The sequence below is a fragment of the Xenopus laevis genome, chromosome 4L, assembly GCF_017654675.1.
Source record: "Xenopus laevis strain J_2021 chromosome 4L, Xenopus_laevis_v10.1, whole genome shotgun sequence".
NCBI lineage: Eukaryota > Metazoa > Chordata > Amphibia > Anura > Pipidae > Xenopus > Xenopus laevis.
The window spans coordinates 99861267-99883323 of record NC_054377.1 but is presented as its reverse complement, the minus strand read 5'-3'; the positions used below and the strand labels follow the sequence as shown (position 1 = coordinate 99883323).

Here is a 22057-nt window from a genome sequence, read left to right as displayed (position 1 = left end):
TATGCTGTGGCATAAAAACAGCAACAACGCTCTCTGCACTAGTGGAGTCGAATTTCTGTTTTAAAAAATGAAGAGTCGGTCTTAAAGAGGTGGCTTTTTGCTGCCCCTGGTAACTGGCCGCTCACTGCCGATTGAGGTAAGGTTCTCACTTTGCCTAATGGCAGGAGCTGCCCTGCTGCTTACCTGTAGGGGGCTGCTAAAAAACAGCATAAATTGCAGGCACAAAAAAAAATCTGGATTCTGCTGTATTTGTTTTGTGGGGTTACATTTCCTTTAAAATATCTGGTATTATATTTATATATATATATATATATATATATATATATATATATATATATATATACACATATATATAGAACCCTCCCTTCCTGTTATGTGACAGAAATGTGTAGACAGGGGGTACAAAGCAGATATGGGTAGGAAGTTAGAAGAAATGAAGTTAGAGAACATAAGGGAAATTATATACTGGTTATAAACTTGAATGAGGCTCACCAGAAACCAAAGGCCTTTTCCAGCATATTGCTCTTTAGCTGCATTTTTCATATAGCGAGCTATAAGCATTCCTATAGTGCCAGTAGTCATCCAAGCAATGAGCATCAGTGCACCTGTAAACAAATAGTTCAAATCAGGCAAACCAATCAGACTGGGATGCATAAGGAGATGTGGAAATATTGGTGAATTAATTTTTATTACAGAATTAAGGAACCTTCACCTCATATTTTTCATGAGAGTCAATGAACACCTATATTCAGCTATGTTCATTATGTATCCATGGTTTTTATAATTTCTAAAAGGTTTTGTTTAGTTTTCAGTTATATTATGAATTATAATAATTATATATGTTTACTCCTCCTGTACTTTTAAATAAAATTATCATAAAATCATGTATTTTCTAGCATCACTATAGAATGTAGAGAAAGTTATTTAATATGATTCTCCCACCTAACTAATTTCCAGTAGAGAGGGAAGGAAGAAATATGCTGCCCCTACTTTCACCGGAAACAGAGCTGGCAACAAACATTCCCACTACTCCCTACAGTTAGGGGTCTAGTTAACATGCTGTGTAAAAAGTGGCATCAAACATTGCTATTGAAAGCAGTGTCTGTCCCTTTCTATCCTCTGCACTGGTGGTTAAGGCTGCTGAAACAAAGTAAGAAAAGGCAGCTGATTAACAGACCTCACTTTGCTGGGGAACTAAGACTTTTGCAACATGGTTTAAAAAGTAAGAAGCAGACGTTAAGTAAATAGCAACTGTTTTTACAAATAAAGCAGTGAACATTTTTAATAAATGTATATTGCAATGTTGCATAGAATTATGTTTTCTTTTATTAAGCAAAATTTTTAGTTTGGGGTTGACTTGCCCTTTAAGGCTCATATCACAATTAGAGATAGCAGGCATTGGTTTCATGTTAAAAGAATGCCCCAGTCGCTCCTGCAGTCACTCATAGAATAGACTTTAGTCATCTAAATATAAGTGCACCTACATGGAGCGGAGATCGGTGCAAAAAACATAAAGGCAGATATTGTCAGGCCGATCTCAGCTCGGCTCTGTGTAGCTGCACTCAGGCTGACGTTGTGCCTGTCAGTGCAGATGCACAGGGATGTGGTTGAAAGCGGATCCACTTTTCTCCACCTGAGAAGAAAACACAGGCTGAGAAAAGCAGATGATCAGTCAGGTGTGACTTTGCCCTTTGTGTGTGTTGCGTAAACGTGGTAGGAAAGTGCTTATAGATAGATTTTTATAGATGCCCTTCAGTTCAAATTAAATTGCAAAATATCAGCAATTTTTATTTAGTACTGTATTACAATGTGTGCTTCTTATCTATTACACTGAATGATCACTGCTTTTCTCCAAAAGCCTGATTATTTGGTCTTTAATCTTTGAACACAGAAGAAGTTTTATTTGATAAATATTTCTGGTCAAAATAAAGCCAATAAAAATTAAAGTGCTTACTCATTATCAACAAGGGATATTATGACAATGACTCATATGCTGCAGTGTCATCCCAGTGTAGATATGTGTTTACCTGCTCCTGTTTTCTCATGTGGTCAGATTACTGACTGCCCTGTGTGGTGCAACATACATAGTAAGTAATTAAACACACACACATCATCATCTAGATAGAAGATGAGTAAAGGTGGCCATACACAGGCAGATTAAAGCTGCCGATATCAGTCCTATAGATTGATTCAAATATCTGCCAGTGTATGGGGGCTTCAGATGGGTCTCCTTGATCGATATCTGGACAAGATATCCATTGGGGAGTTTGATTCTTCTGGCAAACGTTTGGATTATCCTAATATCGCCCTGCTGTTGGTGGGCATATCGGATGAAAAATCTGCTCTTTTGGATCTCATCGTGTATGGCCACCTTAAATCAGCACCTCCTTTTACAGCAGATTATAAAGTCACCACTTGTTGTGCAAACAGCAACACTAAATAGTTCCTCTTCAGTAATAACCTAAAAGTATGTATTTGATTTGCGGTGTTATTGCTTAATGCCTTTACTTACCATGGCCAAGAACAAGAGAGCTTGATCCACTGGCTGCTTTGGTGCTTCCATAAATTGAGAGATCAATTTTAGTGGCTGTTATTAGTGGATTTTTTATGTGCTGTTGAATCTGACCTGTATTAAAAGACTGCTATCAGTCCCACAATTTAGATTGCTATGTTGTACAAATAAACAAACTTTTAGAAATGAACAAACTCAGAAACGAACAGTAACACATTATAATGACTAATGTTAGGTCAAGGTTACACCTAAAACATAAAGACCTCAGTTATTTTTATGATTAATATGGCTGCTAGGGGTGCTGTTTCACTGAAGTCAGCTTACATTTACTATATTTAGACAAGTATTTAGATAAGTAAGAATATACTATGCCTGGTTTATACTGAAAATGTACATATTACTTGCAAGTATCTATATTTCATTTCTAAGAATAAACCTAAACCTTTGCATATAATAAAAAACAAACTTTACCACTGAACACTGCAGGTCACTATAAGAAGTATCACATAACGCTGTCCATATATTTAAAATATATTTTCATAAACATATATTTTTTGATGAAATCTACATTTGTCTAATATGATTTGCTGAATTATTCCAAACTGCCATTCTAAAGTTCCTACTCTTGTAAAAGCTGCTATGTTCACACACAAACCAAGAGCACAGAGGTGTATCTTTTATCCTCACACTTCTTGTAACCTTCTTGCAGAATACCACAAAATATTAGCTCAAGATAATATATGTAAAATTATACTATATTTACTTAGGTTCTCTAAAGGGGGTCACCTACTGGGATTTAAATTATACGTGGGTTAAAAAAATTTCACAGAAAATACATTTGCCCTTTAGGACCTAATTATATTGCTGCCCCTAACAGGAAGCATTCTCTGTTTGTAAGAAGAAGCGACTTTTCTTATTCTTTCATAAATGTACATTTTATGTTTTCATTTATGAGAGTCTGCATTGTCCATAGTGAATGCAGAGTATATACAAATTCAAGATCCTAGAAAAAGAGCTTATTGCTTTACTCAGTAAGTTATGCTTTGCAGAGCATTTCCTATATTTTAAATCCGGTTAAGGGATCTTTCCATAATATGGATATCCATATATTAAGCTTACTAAAAATCATTTAAACATTAAACAAACCAAATGCAGTATTGTTTTTTTTTTTTACTCCAAAAAGGATTAGTTATATATACTGTATTAGTTGGGAACAAGTGCAAGATACTGCTTTGTTATTACTGAGTAAAAGGACATTATTTTTAAAAATATAAAATATTTGACTAAAATGGAGTTTATGGGAGATAGCATTGTCGTAATTTTGAACTTTCTGGATAACGGGTTTCCGATATCATATCCCATACCTGTATTGGGAAATGGAAAAAGGAATATAATGTGCCCGTGTGCTTCATATGACTTAGCCTGTAAAATGATCTTTAACATATGGATAACACACACTGTAGGGTATAAGGAAGGGCCTTATTTGTGGCTTGTAAAGTCTCACCTACCATTTGCCTGGGTGGGGCCGGTAGCAAGGAAAATGAAGTAAGCGGAAGATGCACTTGCTCGAGATGGAGATGTGGAGATACTGGCCCCAGAACTGAAGATGCAATTCAATACTCCATTAATGTATGATGAGACAGGGGATCCTGACAAGCTCTAGAAAGAAGAAAATATATAAAGATCGCTCAGGGTTACCAATTGCCACAGCAGATTTTATAAACCTTTTGTACTTGGTGCTATAAGTAAACTTAATCTCTTGTAGTGTTAAACTGGTTCTGAAGAAGCTAAACGCGAATAAACAGAGCAGGACACAGAGATGCAAGAGAATGTTGCCTCACATTACGCAGCACATTACCAGGGGCAGCAAATATGATACCAATCTACAAGCTGGGATATAAGGGTAGAGGGTGACCATTGAGTCAGGAGGAATTTGTTGGGGGTTTCATTCAGGATTTAGTCTTTTGTCTCAGGCTGGAACTGCCGAGAATTATCCCTGTCCGACATACAAACTGGAAATGGAATAGTCAGGTGTGTAAAAAAGAAAATATCTATCCTTGACTTAAGATGGTCATAGATGTTCAGATTTTATTTTGGACGTTGAACGGTCGTAGAGCAATCATTTGTTTTAATACAACGATCTGAAACTAATCAGTCAGATTTAAATTGTAGGATTAAAGTAGGAATAACAACAAATAAGACAATGTCCTGAAAAGTCAGCAGTCCCATGGATATCATCAGATAGGTAGTGATGAGCAAATTTATTACGCCATAGACTCTACTGTGTGAAAATATATGCAGTGCATCAAAAATTGGAAGCGCAATTTGATGTGCTTCAAAATTTTTTTGCCGCCCATGGACTTTCAGCATTCACTGAATTTTCACTGTTTCACAAATTTTGGGCGAAGCGAGATGGGTCAAATTCATCAATCACTAAATATAGCCCTGGCATTTAAAGAACCAGAGGCCCAAACCTCTCGACAAAGGCCCAATAACAAGTGACTGTAGCATCTTATCTTATAGCAGCCCCTCTGACATTTGCCAGAATCTATATTGCCAGTCCAGGCCTGCTGGGGAATCTTCTAACACCCTTCCATTGAGATAATTCCCTACACTCATGTCCTCCTATGCCTCAGTATACTGCTTTCTCTGGTTCATCTGTTTACCTCACCTTTACCTCTGTATCGTATACACTTCAGTGTATTGTTAAAGTTTCTGCCTTTCATCCCGTAGGGGGTTATTTATGAAGGTTCGTGTAGTGTTTTCCATGAAAATTCGAGTTTTAGAAGTTAATTTTCTGGTCAAAACTCCCATTTTCAGGTTACAAAAAAACTTGCATTTTTTTGGAGATTTATTATACCCCAACCCTGGAAGTAGCTAGAATTTGAAAATAACCCATCTAAAACCTGTCAAGGTCTAGTACGATTCAATGGCAGAGGTCCCTTGAACCATTCGAAGATGTTAATACTCTGCATGATGATCGATTTTTTTTCGGAGGGTTTTGACAGAAAACGTGATCAATTTGAGTTTTTTTTTTTACGAAAACTCAATTCACTCCAGTTTCTGGGTTTCGCTACTCGAAATCACAGAATCAAGTTTTTTCCATTTGAGTTTTCTTCTTAAATAAGGAACCATTCGAGTTGTGACTTAATCCGAGGTATAAAAGACTCTAACATTCAACCTTTGATGAATAACCCCCTTAGTGTATTTAAGCCAACTTCTCATTGTAGTATTGTATACCCACAAAAGTTTTAGTGCAATTTCCCAGGACCTTCCATCTCTTGTTGCTTTTTCTTTATGTCTCCTTGCTTCACTCTCTCTCTCCTATTATTTCTCACACCAACTTTTATTTCACATTAGAAAATCAAAAGTGTGTATTATCTGCAACATCATTTTATGTCAGCAAATTCAGCACACAGACACAATTCATACATATCCCTAAAATAAATGTTCATCAACAACATGTGATTTTGTATCCTGCACTAAAAATGGAAATTGTTTTTTATATTTGGGTCCAATTTTTTAGGTTTGACAGTGCAGTTCTGCTACAGAGGATGCTTTTGACCCTAAATATGAGCGAACCATAGTGAGAAGGAGAAACATGAGCCAAGAGGTGAAGGGCATTGAACCTAGTAGGGGCTCCTGACAAAGGTTAATTAGGGCAGGACATGCTGAAATTATTATTTTAAAACACCCTTGATGGATCTTGAGGTACTTACTGCGTTCCTGGATTGAGGAGTAACAGGCCCAGTGGAGTAAGCTCTTTGAATCAGGACATTTTCAGATGAATTTTTGGCACAAATGTAATAATCATCACTTCCCTGGGAAACAGAATGCTTGGCATTAAGCATCATGGTATGTATTATGGTGAAAACATTTCTAAAGCAATGAGAAATAATTAGTAGTGTCCGTTAATAAAGGGGAAATTTGAAATCTTACACTGTACAAATATTCAAGAGCTGCCATTTGCTTGGAATATATCTGTGAGCAGTCTCTTCTTGTTGTGTCACAGGTAAAGCAATACATTCACATAAAAGGCATAAACTGGACTTACTTTCATTAGTCATGTTGTAGTTGAACAGAAGATAAATAAGGGTTGCTATGGGTTAATATCACAAAGATAAATTACATCAGTTTTGCACATTTTCTTTTCAGTCATTTGACCAGGCCGCAGATTTCAACGAGGATTTATTTACTATCATACGGCAAATGTGTAAAATGCACCAGTATTTATATAGAATCAATTACTTGTATTTCTCCTCAACTCACCATTTTCTGATCATCAGAAAATCCAATGGCTATATATCCTGAGGTGGATCCACTCATTTCAAACACATATCCACTACTGGACGGTACTGCGGACATGAACAGACAGTTACTGCTGTTAGGGCTGCAGTTTGCTGGGTCACTGAAGCAGAACTTGGCAGTCCCACAAGTGGTGTTAGAAATCTGTAACTAGAAGAAAATAGTTACCAGTTATAACTTTCTGTTTATAAACCCAATGAGTCATATTAAAGTGATACTAAAGCCAACCTTTTTTCTTGCTTGATTTAGTAGTGAGGAGTACCCATGCTATCTATATATATTTATTGAATGCCTCTGTGCAAGCTATGGGCAAATTAAGGTAGTCGTTTAGGTTGCTGCTTTGCTGTTAGGAGGCAATTTCTATTTAATCATCATCCGTTTCATCTGGATACAAGCATGGAATCCCTTATCAAGATACTGGTTATCCAGAAGGAAGACCATCTGCCATTGACTCCATTTAAAGCAAACAATACTAGTGTTTCAAAACTATTTTCTTTTTTCTCTGTTGTAAAGTGCCTTGTACTTTATCCTCACTTGCATGAATCCATATTGGTGGCAAAACAATCCTATTGGGTTTATTTATTTATTTTGGGTTTAAAAGTATTTTTAGCAACTGGTGATCCAAATTACATAAAAAATCCCTTATCTGGAAAACTCCAGGTCCCAAGTGTTCTGGATAACTGATCCTATACCTGCATATCTTACTTCTGGATACATATACATCTGGATACATGCTTTTATAAATGAAAAACTTAAAATGATTAGCAGTCCTACATACACAATATATCAGAGACTACCTGTGCATCAAACATATTAAAATAGTAAGAAAATAAAATCTACTGGTGAATGCTTGTTTACAATATTTCAGATTTCACAAGAATTATATGAGAGTGACCATATTTTATATATCTGTAACTTTGTTATGACATTAGGAGACCACTAAAAGTTTGACAAAAAGGGGGGCCAGAATAAAAAAAATCAGAAGAGCTAAGGTATATGAGCAGAAAAGGATATACAGAGGAAAATCACATATGATGGGGTGACAATTTCTAGGAAAAAAAAGCGTCTCTAATCACATCAAGTAATTAATTGAACTGGACTTCTAAGTAGGTACTCTATGTGCAGTGGTAGAAGACAAAGAGTACAGATACAGACTTACTGGCATAAGTGTACCACTCTCCACTTCACTCCAGAAAGTGACAAAATCATGTAAAACTGTTGCTCTGAAAAGACAAGGAGTCCCGGTGTTAATTGAGAAATTTCATATGAACCAGGAGACAAGCAATTAATTTAATTTAGTTTAGGCAGAATCAGATGGGTCACTAAGACAAAGGGCACATGGGAGTATCCGCACTTGTTACTCTGAAAGTCATTGGAAATCAATGTGATTACTTCTCACTGCAAGACAGCAGTAGACTGCATTTCACACCATGGCTGCTAAAGGTTGTTAAATATTCCATTGTCAACCTATTGCTCTTTTAGATAATATTCAGGCTATTTGCTTCCCCACCCCAATAGTTAACTTTCTATAGCAGTGCTGTCCAACTTCTGTGGTACTGAGGGCTGGAATTTTTCTGGTCTGCGTGGTGGAGGGCTGATAATGGAAGCAGATGTAGGCCACTACCCCTTTTAAACCACTCCTCTCTTTTAACCCACACCCATGTTATCACATAAAGTGTTATGACGATACCCTCATTAATGGTGATAGCACACAAAAAAACTAAATGGTTGGTGCTCACTGCAGGGATATCACTCATTACTCATGTGAAAAAAGTTTATTAAGTGATATTAAGACATAGCCTTAAATCCATATGCCTCCTTCTCCCCTGTGGATTAAACACCTTGGGGACCCCTAACAAGTATTTTCAAATGCAAATAAATGCTAATAGCACACGCAAGCAGCATAGGACAGATAGAGTATGGCACATGGGCTGTATAGGACAGGCAGAGTATGGCATACACAAGCAGAGTAGAGCAGGCAGAGTATGGCATGCACAGGCAGAGTAGGACAGAAAGAGCATGACACACAGGCAGAGTATGGCACACACAGGCAGAGTAGGACAGGCAGCGTATGACACACAGAGGCAGAGTAGGACAGGCATAGTATGACACACAGGCAGAATAGCACAGGCAGAGTATGGCACACATAGGTGGGTAGAGCAGGCATAGGTGGCAGAGAAGGGTAGGAGACCTATCAAGACCACTTTAAAATGAACAGTACATACTGTACTATATACAGTGACACATTGCTAGTCCTTCTCCTACAGTCTGTATGAGGTGTGAACAGGCGAACAATGTGGGCACTGAGAGTCTGTGTGAACAATGGAGGTCCTTGCAGGTGTGAACAATACAGGGTTTTAAAGGTGTGAGCAATACATGGGATTACAAAAGTGAAGGGCATTTACAGCCTGAATATGAGGTGTGAACAATTAAAGACAGTTAATATCAGTTCTGATACCTTTTGAAGTTTACACAAAGGTAAGCAATCAAAGCAACCAGACTTCAATGGAGGGCTGCGGACACCAGTTGGACAGCACTGCTCTATAGTATTAGAAGTGTGGCTCACAGAGCACCTTGCAAAACACATTTGTAAACTTTACAATGATGAGGAACCATTTATTCCATGAGGAACAATTTAATATCTGTTAATTCTGATCACATTTTTTGCCCCTTTTTCTGTATCCAGTCTTATCCATTTACTAGCTTCATATAGAGTACATGTAACTAGTATCATCAGACTTTGAGACAAGGGCAGTCTCTCTAATACCTATGACTTAATGGATGAAAAAAGGCTAGTTGGCATTGTGCAGTTAGTTGCCTCTGTATAAGTAGTCACTTGGTCAGATATATGCTAAAATGATCATAAACAAAGCAGTGTGGGGAAACAGCCACAGCCAGTGCTGCAGACAATATTATGCTCATAATATATTTTATCTAATAAAACGTTTCAAATTGGTTTATGCTACATAGAAATCCTTATATTTATCAGATCCTCCAACAGCTTTAAATAGTAATGGAGGTTTGAACTGAGATTTAAAATAGTCCCTGGCACACAGAGGTCCAAACAGCCCCCACAGGCCGAATAAATAGTGGCTGGCTATGGGAACCCATATCAGGCAATTTGCCAGAATCTATAGATTGCCAGTCTAGGACTGGCAGATTACTTGTTGTTTTTTCAAAGGTAGAAGTTGGAAATAGAACACCTCCCAAATGGAATGTTTCATTGTTTTTCTTAAGAAGACTTTATGTTCCCAATCTATATAGGTAAGTATCAACCTGTTTATTTGTATATATATATATATATATATATATATATATATATATATATATATATATATATATATATATATATATATATATATTACCAACCAACTAAATGGCTGTTGCTAAACCAAGTCGCAGTTGTTTGCTCCATAATTCAAAAAAAGGAAAGTGAGTGAACCATGATCCATAACTCAATCAGCCTCAAGTAAAGACCAAATTAGATTTACCTGAAGCGCACAGGTCCTACTCCAGAAGGGGCTGTCCAGGAAGTGGTAATAGATGTTTTTGGATTGGGGTCTGAGTGACTGACTGCTGAGTTCTGCACAAAAAGTAAACAGAAGTGGGTTAATCACTAAATATTGGGCTAATGTACTAAACCCTAAAAATGAATATGGTTTAACATGCCATATTTTACATACTGAACTTATTGTACCAGCCTAAAGTTTCAGCTTGTCAATAGCAGCAATGATCCAGGACTTCAAAAGTGTCTGCGGAAAAGTGTCTGCGACACTCACATGTTCAGTGGGCTCTGAGCAGCTGTTGAGAAGCTAAGCTTACAAATTTACAAGCAGAAAATGAGGTTTGTCTGTAAAATAAGCTGATGCTACAAGGCTGATGCTAGTTGCACTGTAGTAATTATCTGTATTAAGTACTAATCAGCCTTATATCGTGACTTTTCTATTCTCTATATGCAGTATATTGAGTCTGTGCCAAAGTTCAGTAACTGACACAGAGCATGTGCAGTGAATCAGCAGAAAAAGAGATGGGGAGCTACTGGGGCATCTTCAGAGGCACATAACTTTACTGCTAAAGGGTTGTGGTTGCCTTGGGCTGGTACAGAAGTCCAAAATATAATGTACAACATTTCTAGCCTACTTATTTAGCTATGGTTTTAGTTCTCCTTTAAAACATTCTAGTAGTAATAGCAACTAATAAGATGTTTGCTTTTACTATTCTAGACAGTAAAGGTTTAAGATGATTGCAGAAAGAGAGAATCAAAATGTTTACACCCATTAACATTGACCTATGTGACCTACTAGTTGAACTGACTGCTTTAGCATGAAAAGATATATTCAGCCAAAGTGGCCGATGTTAGACCAGTCACCAGACTGGCTAAGGTCTGCCTGGTTCAACTGGTTCACATAATGCAAACGCCAGTGGCTATTTACATGTGCAGATTCCATTTGTATAAAATGGTCCATCTGTTTGGTGACTTGAATTGGCCAGTTTGACTACCAGTGTGGGTGTTTGTTCCCAGGGTCAGACTGGCCTGCCAGACTACAAGAGGATCTCCAAAGGTGATTGGGTGAGGGGGGGGGAGAACAACAGAAAGAATGTGGCACTCATGGGTAAGGTAGGGGCAAGTAGGACATAGGCTAGAGATGGAATAGGCCACAGAGACAGAGGTGAACATGGCACTTGGAATTTTAGGAAAGAGGAGAATATGCCAAGAGTGGAGAGGTTTAAAGTAGGAGAATATGACCCATTGGTAAGCAGGAGGGTATGGCTCATAAATGCAGGTAAAAAAAACAAGTGGCTGGAAGGACATTAGATACATATAAACAAGCTGAGAGAAGATGAATATAATATTGGGATGCAAGAAAAAAGGAGATAGAAGGAACAATTTCTAAAGTTCTCTACCTCTCCACAACACCTAGGCTTTGCTCTAACAAGAAAGAAAATATCAGATTAGTTGTTAGATTAAAGGAATAGTAACACCAAAAAATGAAAGTGTTTTAAAGTAATGAAAATATACTGTACAGTTGTGCTGCTCTGGTACAACTGGTGTGTTTGCTTCAGAAACTCTACTATAGTTTTTATAAACAAGTTGCTGGTTAGTCATTGGGGGCAGCCATTCATAGCTGAAAAAGGAGATAAGGTACAGGATACACAGCAGATTACAGATAAGCTCTGTAGCATTCAATTGGATTCTGCAAAAACGTATCTGTAAACTACTGTATATCCTGTGTATGAATGCCTGTCCCCATTGCTACACAGCAACTTGTCTATATAAACTATAGTTGTGTTTTTTAAGCAGACACACTAGTGCAAACACACTAGTTTTACATATGCAGAGCAACATCCTTTAAGCCACTTTAGTTTTTTGGTGTTACTGTTCCTTTAAGGCAAACTGAGCCACAGATAATTTATAATAGACAAAAGTTAAACATGTCAATAAAATTGAGATTAGAGCTCATCACAGAAAAACTCCCGACTTGACTTCCCCATTTGATAAATATGCTTCTAAAAATCCCATAGAAATCACCAGAAAGTGGGTGAGAATTTTTGTGGTGAACTCTAATCTTAATTGCTCCTTTCTGTGTCTAAATATATTTTATAGTTTTCTTATTAGGAACTTACTGGTCCTCCACTACAGGAAAGTCCCTGAGTGTTTCCAGTTGTGGTGAAAGCTCCAGTTATTGTGTCTCCCCCTACAGACAGAGCCTCTAGGATGAATCCTTTGAAAGTGTAGTCTGAGCTGGACTGTATTTTTACTGAAGGAGACATAAGCACATCATTAATAATGATCAGAATTGTCATGCAGTTTTAATAAGCAGTGATTTACACAGACAGGGGTATGCACACTAGGAGCTATTGTCCCTGGCATCAGAGGCAGCTCTTGGGGTAAAAACATAGATAACATTACATGGTTCACATTATATTCTAATAAAAATACCTCCCAATATGATTGCAAAATGTGAATGCTTTAAATGTACACTAGATGTATACTATACCTGTTATACTATCTCCACTGTTAAATGAAGTTTTAGACACTGTGATGAAGAAGGGAGATGCTGTTGCCTGGGGGCGATTACCCTTGTGCTGTGGAAGCATCGTATCACAGGAAGCGCTTATTTGTCCATAGGGGTAACTAAACACAGATACAAAATACCCAGAGAACAGAATCAGAAATCGGGCTTCCATTTCCACCTAAACAGAAAGACGAATAGAAGAGAATGTCAACAATTAGGGACAACTTTATACGTCTCTCAATGAATAGGAACATAAGGCAGGACTGAACTGGAGTCGTTATTTCATTGAAAATGCAATTTTTAGCTAATTTTCAGTTTTTCAATTATTTGCCTTCTTCTTCTGTCACTTTTCGACTTTAAAATGGGGGTCACTGACCCAGCAGTTAAAAAACTAGTGCTCTGAGGAGCAACAGTTTTGTTCGCTTTATTACTTATCTTTCTAATCCGGCCCTCTCCTTTTCATCTTACAGTTTGTCATTCAAACCACTGTATGGTTGCTAAGGCAAACTAAACCACAGCAACCAGATATTTGGGTGTCATCTCTCATAGCATAATATGCATGCATTCTTATAATTACAGGATTCAATTGATTACAGTTTTGTGGACAAAATTACATGGGGAGAAACCTCAGATAGCGTTTTCTAGAACTGCTAGTCCATTGTTGTTTTCCCACAGATGGATTCTCAGTTGAAATGAGAATTAAGTATATAAATCCACTCTGAAAGAGTAGTAAAAGTATACAAATTGATCAAAATGTTTTCCCTGAAGAAGCCGGAACAAAAGACTCCAGAAAAGCACTGGAAATTGTATATCAATATTTTATAAATTATATACTCATACTATTAATTAGTGATTGCACTTAATATCAGAGTGGATACATACTTATTTGTCAATTTAGTGGAGGAGCCATCTGTGAGGAAACTTTAACAGACTGGTCATTCAGAATACCCTAGCTTAGGTTTCTCCCCCATGTGATGGACATATCTCTGTCCACAAAACTGTAGGTTCAATATAAGAATACTACACTATGAAAGGGGACCCGTTCTGTTTTTAAATGCTTATAGTTTAACAGCCTGATAAAAGCCGCTATTTACACTGAAAAATCGGTAACCATTAGAACCCTCATCTTCATTTCTTTTGTGAACCTTGTGTGTTGTGAAAGTCATTGTGTACAGCAGGGAGACTGTAATATCACCTTACGTTCTTTCTCTCCTGATTCTTACATTGCATGACCTGAGCTTCTTAATTGTGGATTTATTTAAAGCACCATACAATTTTACAAATAGTTTTGTGCTGCTGTAATCTATTGCTTGTCAAACTGTCTTCTGCCTGTCTAAACTTGTAATACATAGGATAGTATTGTTACATTCAGTAGAGGTAGCCTGTGCAGCAGAGCATACTGCTCTCAGCTTCTTTTCTGCAGCCACAGAAGGGAGGGTCTCTAATTAAAATTTATCTTAGATGCTAGTTAGTTGTTTAAGATGTCTATATTTCAAAACTTTAATGACAGAAAAACATTCCTCTGTAATTTCCAAAACATGAGATTGTGAGGTGTTGAAGCAGATCAAACTAGCTGTTACAGGTCTGGACTGAGAGTCAAAATAGGCCCTGGCATTTCAGGTACACAGAGGCCCAACCAGCCCCCACCAGCCCACAAAATACTGCCCCTCTGGCATTTGCCAGAACCCACAGATTGCCAGTCCAGGCCTGCGCTATTATCAAGTATACAGGAGACAGTCTAATCCTAATGTTACAATACAACATTAATAGTGCTATAAATGAATCAAGCGTGTCTAAACATTTACAGAAATGCAAAACCCAACAACTGTCTCTCCATTGAATCTCCAGCTCTGACATGCCTCCAAAGCACAATTCTCTACCTTCTCTTCCACACTTTATCTCCCCCCATGGAACTGGCCTTACATTCTCCTAAATCTACCAAACTGGTCTCACATCTGCACAGTCTTCTGCAAGCAGCTGACCCCAAACCTTTTAAGCTGCCCAAACTGCTGACATTAATATTTCTGACTGGGATTAAGCCACAGGCAATTGTTATAATTTTCTAGTCTCCACTAAGGATGAACTGATTTAATATATAATATTAAAAAATACATAAATCCCAACAAGACTATATTCCATGAGTGGGAGAGCCAACAATCTCTACCTCTGATGCTGCACGAAATATGATTTTATCATCCCCTATTAACAAATACTGAGCCAAATTATAAATATCTAGCTGGCAACCTTGACTTCCCACAGACACCTTTGTTTTCTTGGAATAATGGACTGCCCCATACCAACAAACTACGCTAGAATTAGATACCGCTCCCTTCCTTTTTACACCAAAAGGAATATCATCCTACATGGATGGGCTCATCCCTCCCCACTGTCTCCCTGTCTAGACAACCAAAAAAACAAGGCCATACCTTTACCTAAACTGACAGAGCAAACTTGATAATTTCTTCTCTCCTTATTGTGATTTAAGACCACAATTGAAGTAAATTATAGTTTCTGGTAGACTTTCATCACACTATATTTATTTCGGTAATGATCATGGACTTACATTCTGGAACGATAAGATTGACGCTATCACTTCTTAATGCACATGTACAATGACGCAATATTGTACTGATATTGTCCATTTTGTGTTTTGAAAACAGATAAAACATATCTTTTAAAAAAGTGTCTGAGAATGACATTAATAATAGAAAGTGAATGTTACATTTTCAAATATCCTGTTTATTCAAACTAAAAATTTGTCATATATGAAAAACTAGGTACAAGTGCAGCAGCCCTAAGAGCCACACATTCATAGCATACACCCCATGTACAGTACATAGCGCTTGTGCCCAACCCTTCAACAATGCCATTGGCACATTGGCACATTGCGCTGGATCATAAATCAATAGCAGAGAGTAAAGAGCAGTACTGGCAGGTGCAAGGGAGCCCTGTACATAAAGATTACCATAAGCAAGCAGTAAGTATAGGGTTTGCTTTCACCTTGTGTCCCTCATTTACATGTTCCGAATGCCAGAGAGCTAGTTGAGTACCAGGGGTAACGCATGGACCATACACCACCTGCCCCTCTTGTATAAAATACTGGCAAGTACAGGCAGAAACGCAAGATGCAAATTCCATGGGAGCTGCGTGCCAAGTGTATAAAACATAGGGCTATGCATCTGTGTTTTTGTGCTTTGCACCTTACCCCTTGTAAATGGGGTGCATCAGTGGTTATTGGGATTGCAAGATTGTATTTTAATCTCTCGCCTATTTAAAGGCAAAAAACACAGAGCTGCAATGCTGAAGGGCTTATGAACATAGACCTTTGGTGGGTTATGCAACAGGGCCAGTGGCCAACAGAATGAGTAAAACGTTTCGGGGGCGTTCCCCCTTCGTCAGGTGATATGACCCCGGTTTAACTCGCTGTGTGTGCTAGCCAGTTTTGCTTTTACTACTTGATAATTTGGGGGTGCTGTCTCCCTAAGGCTTTTAAGCACCAAGCGGAACCAGCACTGAAGGGCCTGAGTGTGCACGTGACCTCTCTTGTACTGTTCCAGCAACAAAAGACTCTGGGGTATGTGGATGCTATTGGCGCCTGTGACCTAAAAGGACCTTTTATCCAGAATGCTCGGGACCTGGGGTTTTCCGGATAACAGATGTTTCCATAATTTAGATCTTCACACCATACATCCACTAGAAAATCATGTAAACATTAAATAAATCCAATAGGCTGGTTTTGCTTCCAATAAGGATTAAAGAGATGATTCACCTTAAAATCAATTTTTAGGGGCAGATTTATCAAGGGTCGAATTTCGAAGTGAAAAAATCTTCGAAATTCGACCATTGAATAGGGTAGTCCAGCATTCGAAGTTGAAGGATTTTTTAAGATCGTACGATCGTACTTCGATCATACTCCGATCGTACTTTGAATTAAACGATTGATCAAACGATTTTACTTCATAGTTAGTTAGTTAGTTACATAGTTAAATTGGGTTGAAAAAAGACAAAGTCCATCAAGTTCAACCCCTCCAAATGAAAACCCAGCATCCATACACACACCCCTCCCTACTTTTAATTAAAATTCTATATACCCATACCTATATTAACTATAGAGTTTAGTATCACAATAGCCTTTAATATTATGTCTGTCCAAAAAATCATCCAAGCCATTCTTAAAGGCATTAACTGAATCAGCCATCACAGCATCACCCGGCAGTGCATTCCACAACCTCACTGTCCTGACTGTGAAGAACCCCCTACGTTGCTTCAAATGAAAGTTCTTTTCTTCTAGTCTAAAGGGGTGGCCTCTGGTACGGTGATCCACTTTATGGGTAAAAAGGTCCCCTGCTATTTGTCTATAATGTCCTCTAATGTACTTGTAAAGTGTAATCATGTCCCCTCGCAAGCACCTTTTTTCCAGAGAAAACAACCCCAACCTTGACAGTCTACCCTCATAATTTAAGTCTTCCATCCCTCTAACCAATTTAGTTGCACGTCTCTGCACTCTCTCCAGCTCATTTATATCCCTCTTAAGGACTGGAGTCCAAAACTGCACTGCATACTCCAGATGAGGCCTTACCAGGGACCTATAAAGAGGCATAATTATGTTTTCATCCCTTGAGTTAATGCCCTTTTTTATGCAAGACAGAACTTTATTTGCTTTAGTAGCCACAGAATGACACTGCCCAGAATTAGACAACGTGTTATCTACAAAGACCCCTAGATCCTTTTCATTTAAGGAAACTCCCAACACACTGCCATTTAGTGTATAACTTGCATTTATATTATTTTTGCCAAAGTGCATAACCTTGCATTAATCAACATTGAACCTCATTTTCCAGTTTGCTGCCCAGTTTTCGACTTCTAAAAACTTAGCCAAATGTTGGCTATGGGTTCTAGGAGGTCCCCATAGGCTAACATAGCAATTCGGCAGGTTTAAGGTGGCAAAGTGTCGAATTCGAAGTTTTTTTTTAAAGAGACAGTACTTCAATTTTCGAATGGTCGAATTTGTGAAGTGTTTTTACTTTGAATCAAAGTCAAAGTGGCCTATTTGATGGTCGAAGTACCTCGGAAATTCACTTTGACCCTTAATAAATGGGCCCCTTAGTGTGTTATAGAATGGCTAATGGCTAATTCTGAGCAACTTTTCAACTTCTTCATTTTTTCTTTTTTATAGTTTTTGCCTTCTATTTCTTCTGACTCCTTCCAACTTTCAAATGGTATATATTATTGTTATTGTTACTTTTTATTACTCATCTTTCTCTTCGGGCCTCTCCTATTCATTTTCCAGTCTCTTATTTAAATCAAATCATGGTTGCTAGGGTAATTGGGACTCTAGCAACCAAATTGCTGAAATGGCAAACCGGCGAACCACTGAATAAAAAGCGAAATAACTAAAAAACCACAAATAATAAAAAATGAAAACCAATCGCAAACTATCTCAGAATATCACTCTCTACATCATACTAAAAGTTAACTCAAAGGTGAACAAACTCTTTAATTATATATTAGTTTGGATCAAGTACAAGATACTTTTTTATTATTACAGAGAAAAATTAATTATTTTTTAAAATTTGGATTATTAGGATAAAATTGAGTCTATGGGAGATGGCTCTAATTCAGAGCTTTCTCCATAATAGATCCCATACCTGTATAGTAAAAAAAGGCATAAATACTGGGAACACATAAAATCGGGGAATTAAACAACTTAGTTTGCCTGTGAGGCACCCCAACATATAATCAACAAACACAAAGTAGTGCTAAACAAACACTCTCACCACTTTTTGTAGCGGTGGGTGCCGTCTGTGACTCTGTCTGCCCAGATCTGATTTGTGTACAAGAAATTATTTCAACAGCACTCCGATAATGGTGAAAAAATTGTAGCTTTATTCGTGCCTCAAGCTAAGCGACGTTTCGAGCTTTTCCAGCCCTTTATCAAGCTTGATAAAGGGCTGGAAAAGCTTGAAACGTCGCTATAGGTATCAATTCGAGGAAAAGTAAAATTCGTATGAATTCTAGGAAAAGTCAAATTTGGGGATGTACCATCTGGGTTCTTATTTATATTAACGTGGCATCAGCATTTACCACTGCTTGAGTGTCTGTGTCATTATCTGTTTAGCTGATCAGCAGACGGTTAACTGCAAAAATGTATTATATCTAGTACAATCTATACTTTATTATTTTTAAGGTCAGCAGTGGATCATTGCAATATCTAATTACTACGTATCCTAAATATAATGGTTAATGCAACCACCATAATTTTTAGGGATCAAGCTGTAGAGTGATGGCTTGGCAGTTATATTTAGCCAACTCTGTATTTGTGTTATGATCCTACCTGATCAGTTCACCTTTAATTTAACTTTTAGTAAGTTACAGAGTAGTCTATTCATAGCAACTTTTCAGTGGTTGCTATGGTAAATTGGACACTGGCAATGGAGAGAGCTGCTAAAATTCCAAACTGGAGAGCTGATGAACACAAAATTTTAATAATTCAAAAACCTAAAAAAATAGAAAATGCAGACCAAGTGCAAACTGTCTTATAATATAACCGTTTACATCTTGCTAGTTAATTCAACCTATACCATGAATTACTTTTGAAGACTGCTTAATCTAGGGACTTTGCATAGCTGCAATTAAAAGTGGTCTTCGTATGAACCAATCTGGCCTGTTACTGAAAATACATGAAACTGACCAGATTGGTTATATGCCTAAAGCAAAAAGGATGCAGTGTTATTTTCTTAAATATTGAGTTTGACATGAGGTGCATTTTCATGCATTCTCCTGAACGGCAATGCAAGTGTTAATTGATCCCCAAGCACAGTGGCACAGTGGTTAGTGTTGCAATCTTGCACTATTGTGGGTAATTGATTGATTCCAGCCACGGCACAATCTTAGGGTAGAGATGCAGTCAGATTCGGGGAGATTAGTCGCACGGCAACAAATCTCCTCTTCTTCGGGACAACTAATCTCCCCGAAGTGCCTTCCCGTTGGTTAGAATGAAAATTGTTGGTGGGATGGCACTCTGAGCACTTTATTTTCCAAAGTCACCTGAAGTTGCCTCATGAGGAAACTTGGGGCGACTTCGGAAAACGAAGCTCTCCGATTGCCATCCTGCCAGCTATTTTCATTCTAGCCGGCGGGAAGGATGTTCGGGGAGATTAGTCACCCTCGAAGAAGAGGAGATTAGTGGCCGGGCGACAAATCTCCCCGAATCTGACAGCGTGTCTCTGCCCTTACAGTCAGGGCAGGTTAATTGAATCCTGATGAAATTGTCCATAGTGGCTGAATGTGATAGGGACCTAAGCTATACTCGGGCAGGGACTGATGTGAATGATGTATTATTGCTTTAAAGCGCTGCAGAATATATGCTAATATATGCTATATACATAATGGATCATAATAGCAGCCTATTCTAAAGTTCTGTACCCTTGGGATGAGACAACAACACTTTTTTCTCTACATTCACTGTATTCACTCCCATGAGTACAAATCTAAAGAAGTGAGTTAGATCAGTTTATGCTGTGGCTAGGGGAACAAAGTAAATCCATCTATATAGATTTAGATAGATAGATAGATAGATAGATAGATAGATAGATAGATAGATAGATAGATAGATAGATAGATAGCATTTATCCACTGAGCAGCTCTGAAACAAATGTGTAATGTTGAGGACAAAATGCATTGCACAAGGGACAAAGAAATGCAAACCATTCCAATACCACATGGCTTTAGATATAATTCGCAGTTATAGTATAAATGAAATGACTTGCACTATGAGAGGCAAAAGCAAAAAGCTCTGCACATATAAAAACAAGGGAAAGCTGAATCCTTGCAGTAGCACCCAACGTAGAAGTATCCTGTTTAACCACTATTGCCAGGATCCAGACTTATTATACCTGTCACAGTAGAGCACATTAGGAATACAAATACCTTGTTATAGCAAGAACATTTTACACTTTTTCAAAACCAAAAAAAACCTTACACACCTTATGTACCACCAGCATATAATATCTACACTATACACCCCAATTCCTACAGTGGGTTACAATGGCAAATATCATGACATACCTGGTCTGCCGCCCTGTTCTTTAGAGAGAGATGCAGCTTTGAGAATCCCAGAGAGACTGGGAAAGGCTTAGATCCAGGAACAGCTGAGACAAGAATGCTCTGTGTATATACAGCAGCACATATTGTAATGGGCGGTGCACTTAATTGCTTTACCTTTTTTTCGGACTATGGGGGGGGGGTTTAGTACATGACAAAAGGAGTTTCACCTTCCCTTCTCTAAGTGTGGTTATACCATGAGTGCAGGAATAGTATATGTATGACTGTATCTCTCTATTTATATAGTGCCATTCATGCAACACTAATTGGTGATTGCTCTCGCACACCTGTCTTAACAGATAAATCCAAGTCCACTTGGTGCTCAGTGATAGAGGTAACCGGCAACCTCAAAATAGATACTGAGAAAAAGGCACACTGGCACACAAGTTGTAAATGCAGGTGAAACCCTTGCTAAAGGTTTATTACCGGAAGTGCAACGTTTCGGGGCAAGCTTGACAAAGGGGCTTGCCCCGAAACATTGCACTTCCGGTAATAAACCTTAGCAAGGTTTTCACCTGCATTTACAACTTGTGTGCCAGTGTGCCTTTTTCTCAGTATTCATGCAGCACTGACACTGAACATTTTGCAAATGAATTAATATTGAGACCTCAATTAGCCCAATGTGATTACATTAATGACCAACTCTGGCTATATTTTAGACTATTCAGGTTGAAGAGAAGTTAGCTTAAGAAATCATGACGTGGATCATTATTAGCCAAAAGACATCGAGTTAGTAAACATCTCTGTTCTGATAGGGGAACAGAGATTGCAAGAAATAGAAAATAACACCATAAAATTAAACAAATATTTCATTAATATAATGTACTGTAAACCTGCACTGGTAAAAATGTGTGGCTGCTTCAGAAATACTAAAATCGTTTATATAAAAAAGCCATGTGCAAAAGCCAAGTTGAAACAGGGCAATAAGACACGTTTTTCACAGTAGTCTTACACCCAGTCTTTACAGGATTGTAGAATAAAAACATTCTCATATAAAGTAGGACATTTCTTTGTGAAGAAATTGTTTATTTGTAGGTGCTCAATGAACTGATGCAAAATTAAAATGTAAAAAAAGATCACTTTTTCATGTTACTGGTTCATATGTTAACAGCCATAGGAG

General features: G+C 37.8%; 1 protein-coding gene across 3 annotated transcripts in view; it reads right to left on the bottom strand.

Moving 5' to 3' along the window:
- The window catches only part of LOC108714379 (putative ferric-chelate reductase 1), a 42549-nt gene that overhangs the window by 5728 nt on the left and 14764 nt on the right, over window positions 1–22057 (bottom strand). For 2 of the 3 annotated variants that reach the window (XM_041590534.1, XM_018258555.2), the window contains 9 exons: window positions 12817–13012; window positions 12443–12576; window positions 10309–10400; window positions 7977–8040; window positions 6782–6967; window positions 6232–6333; window positions 4021–4171; window positions 2513–2626; window positions 493–605 (listed from right to left, as the gene is read on the bottom strand). In XM_041590534.1, coding sequence (XP_041446468.1) covers window positions 493–605; window positions 2513–2626; window positions 4021–4171; window positions 6232–6333; window positions 6782–6967; window positions 7977–8040; window positions 10309–10400; window positions 12443–12576; window positions 12817–13012 — 1152 coding nt within the window. Of the gene's footprint in view, window positions 1–492; window positions 606–2512; window positions 2627–4020; window positions 4172–6231; window positions 6334–6781; window positions 6968–7976; window positions 8041–10308; window positions 10401–12442; window positions 12577–12816; window positions 13013–20901; window positions 21059–22057 lie in introns of those variants that run through there. The other variant, XM_018258556.2, reaches the window with a different exon arrangement.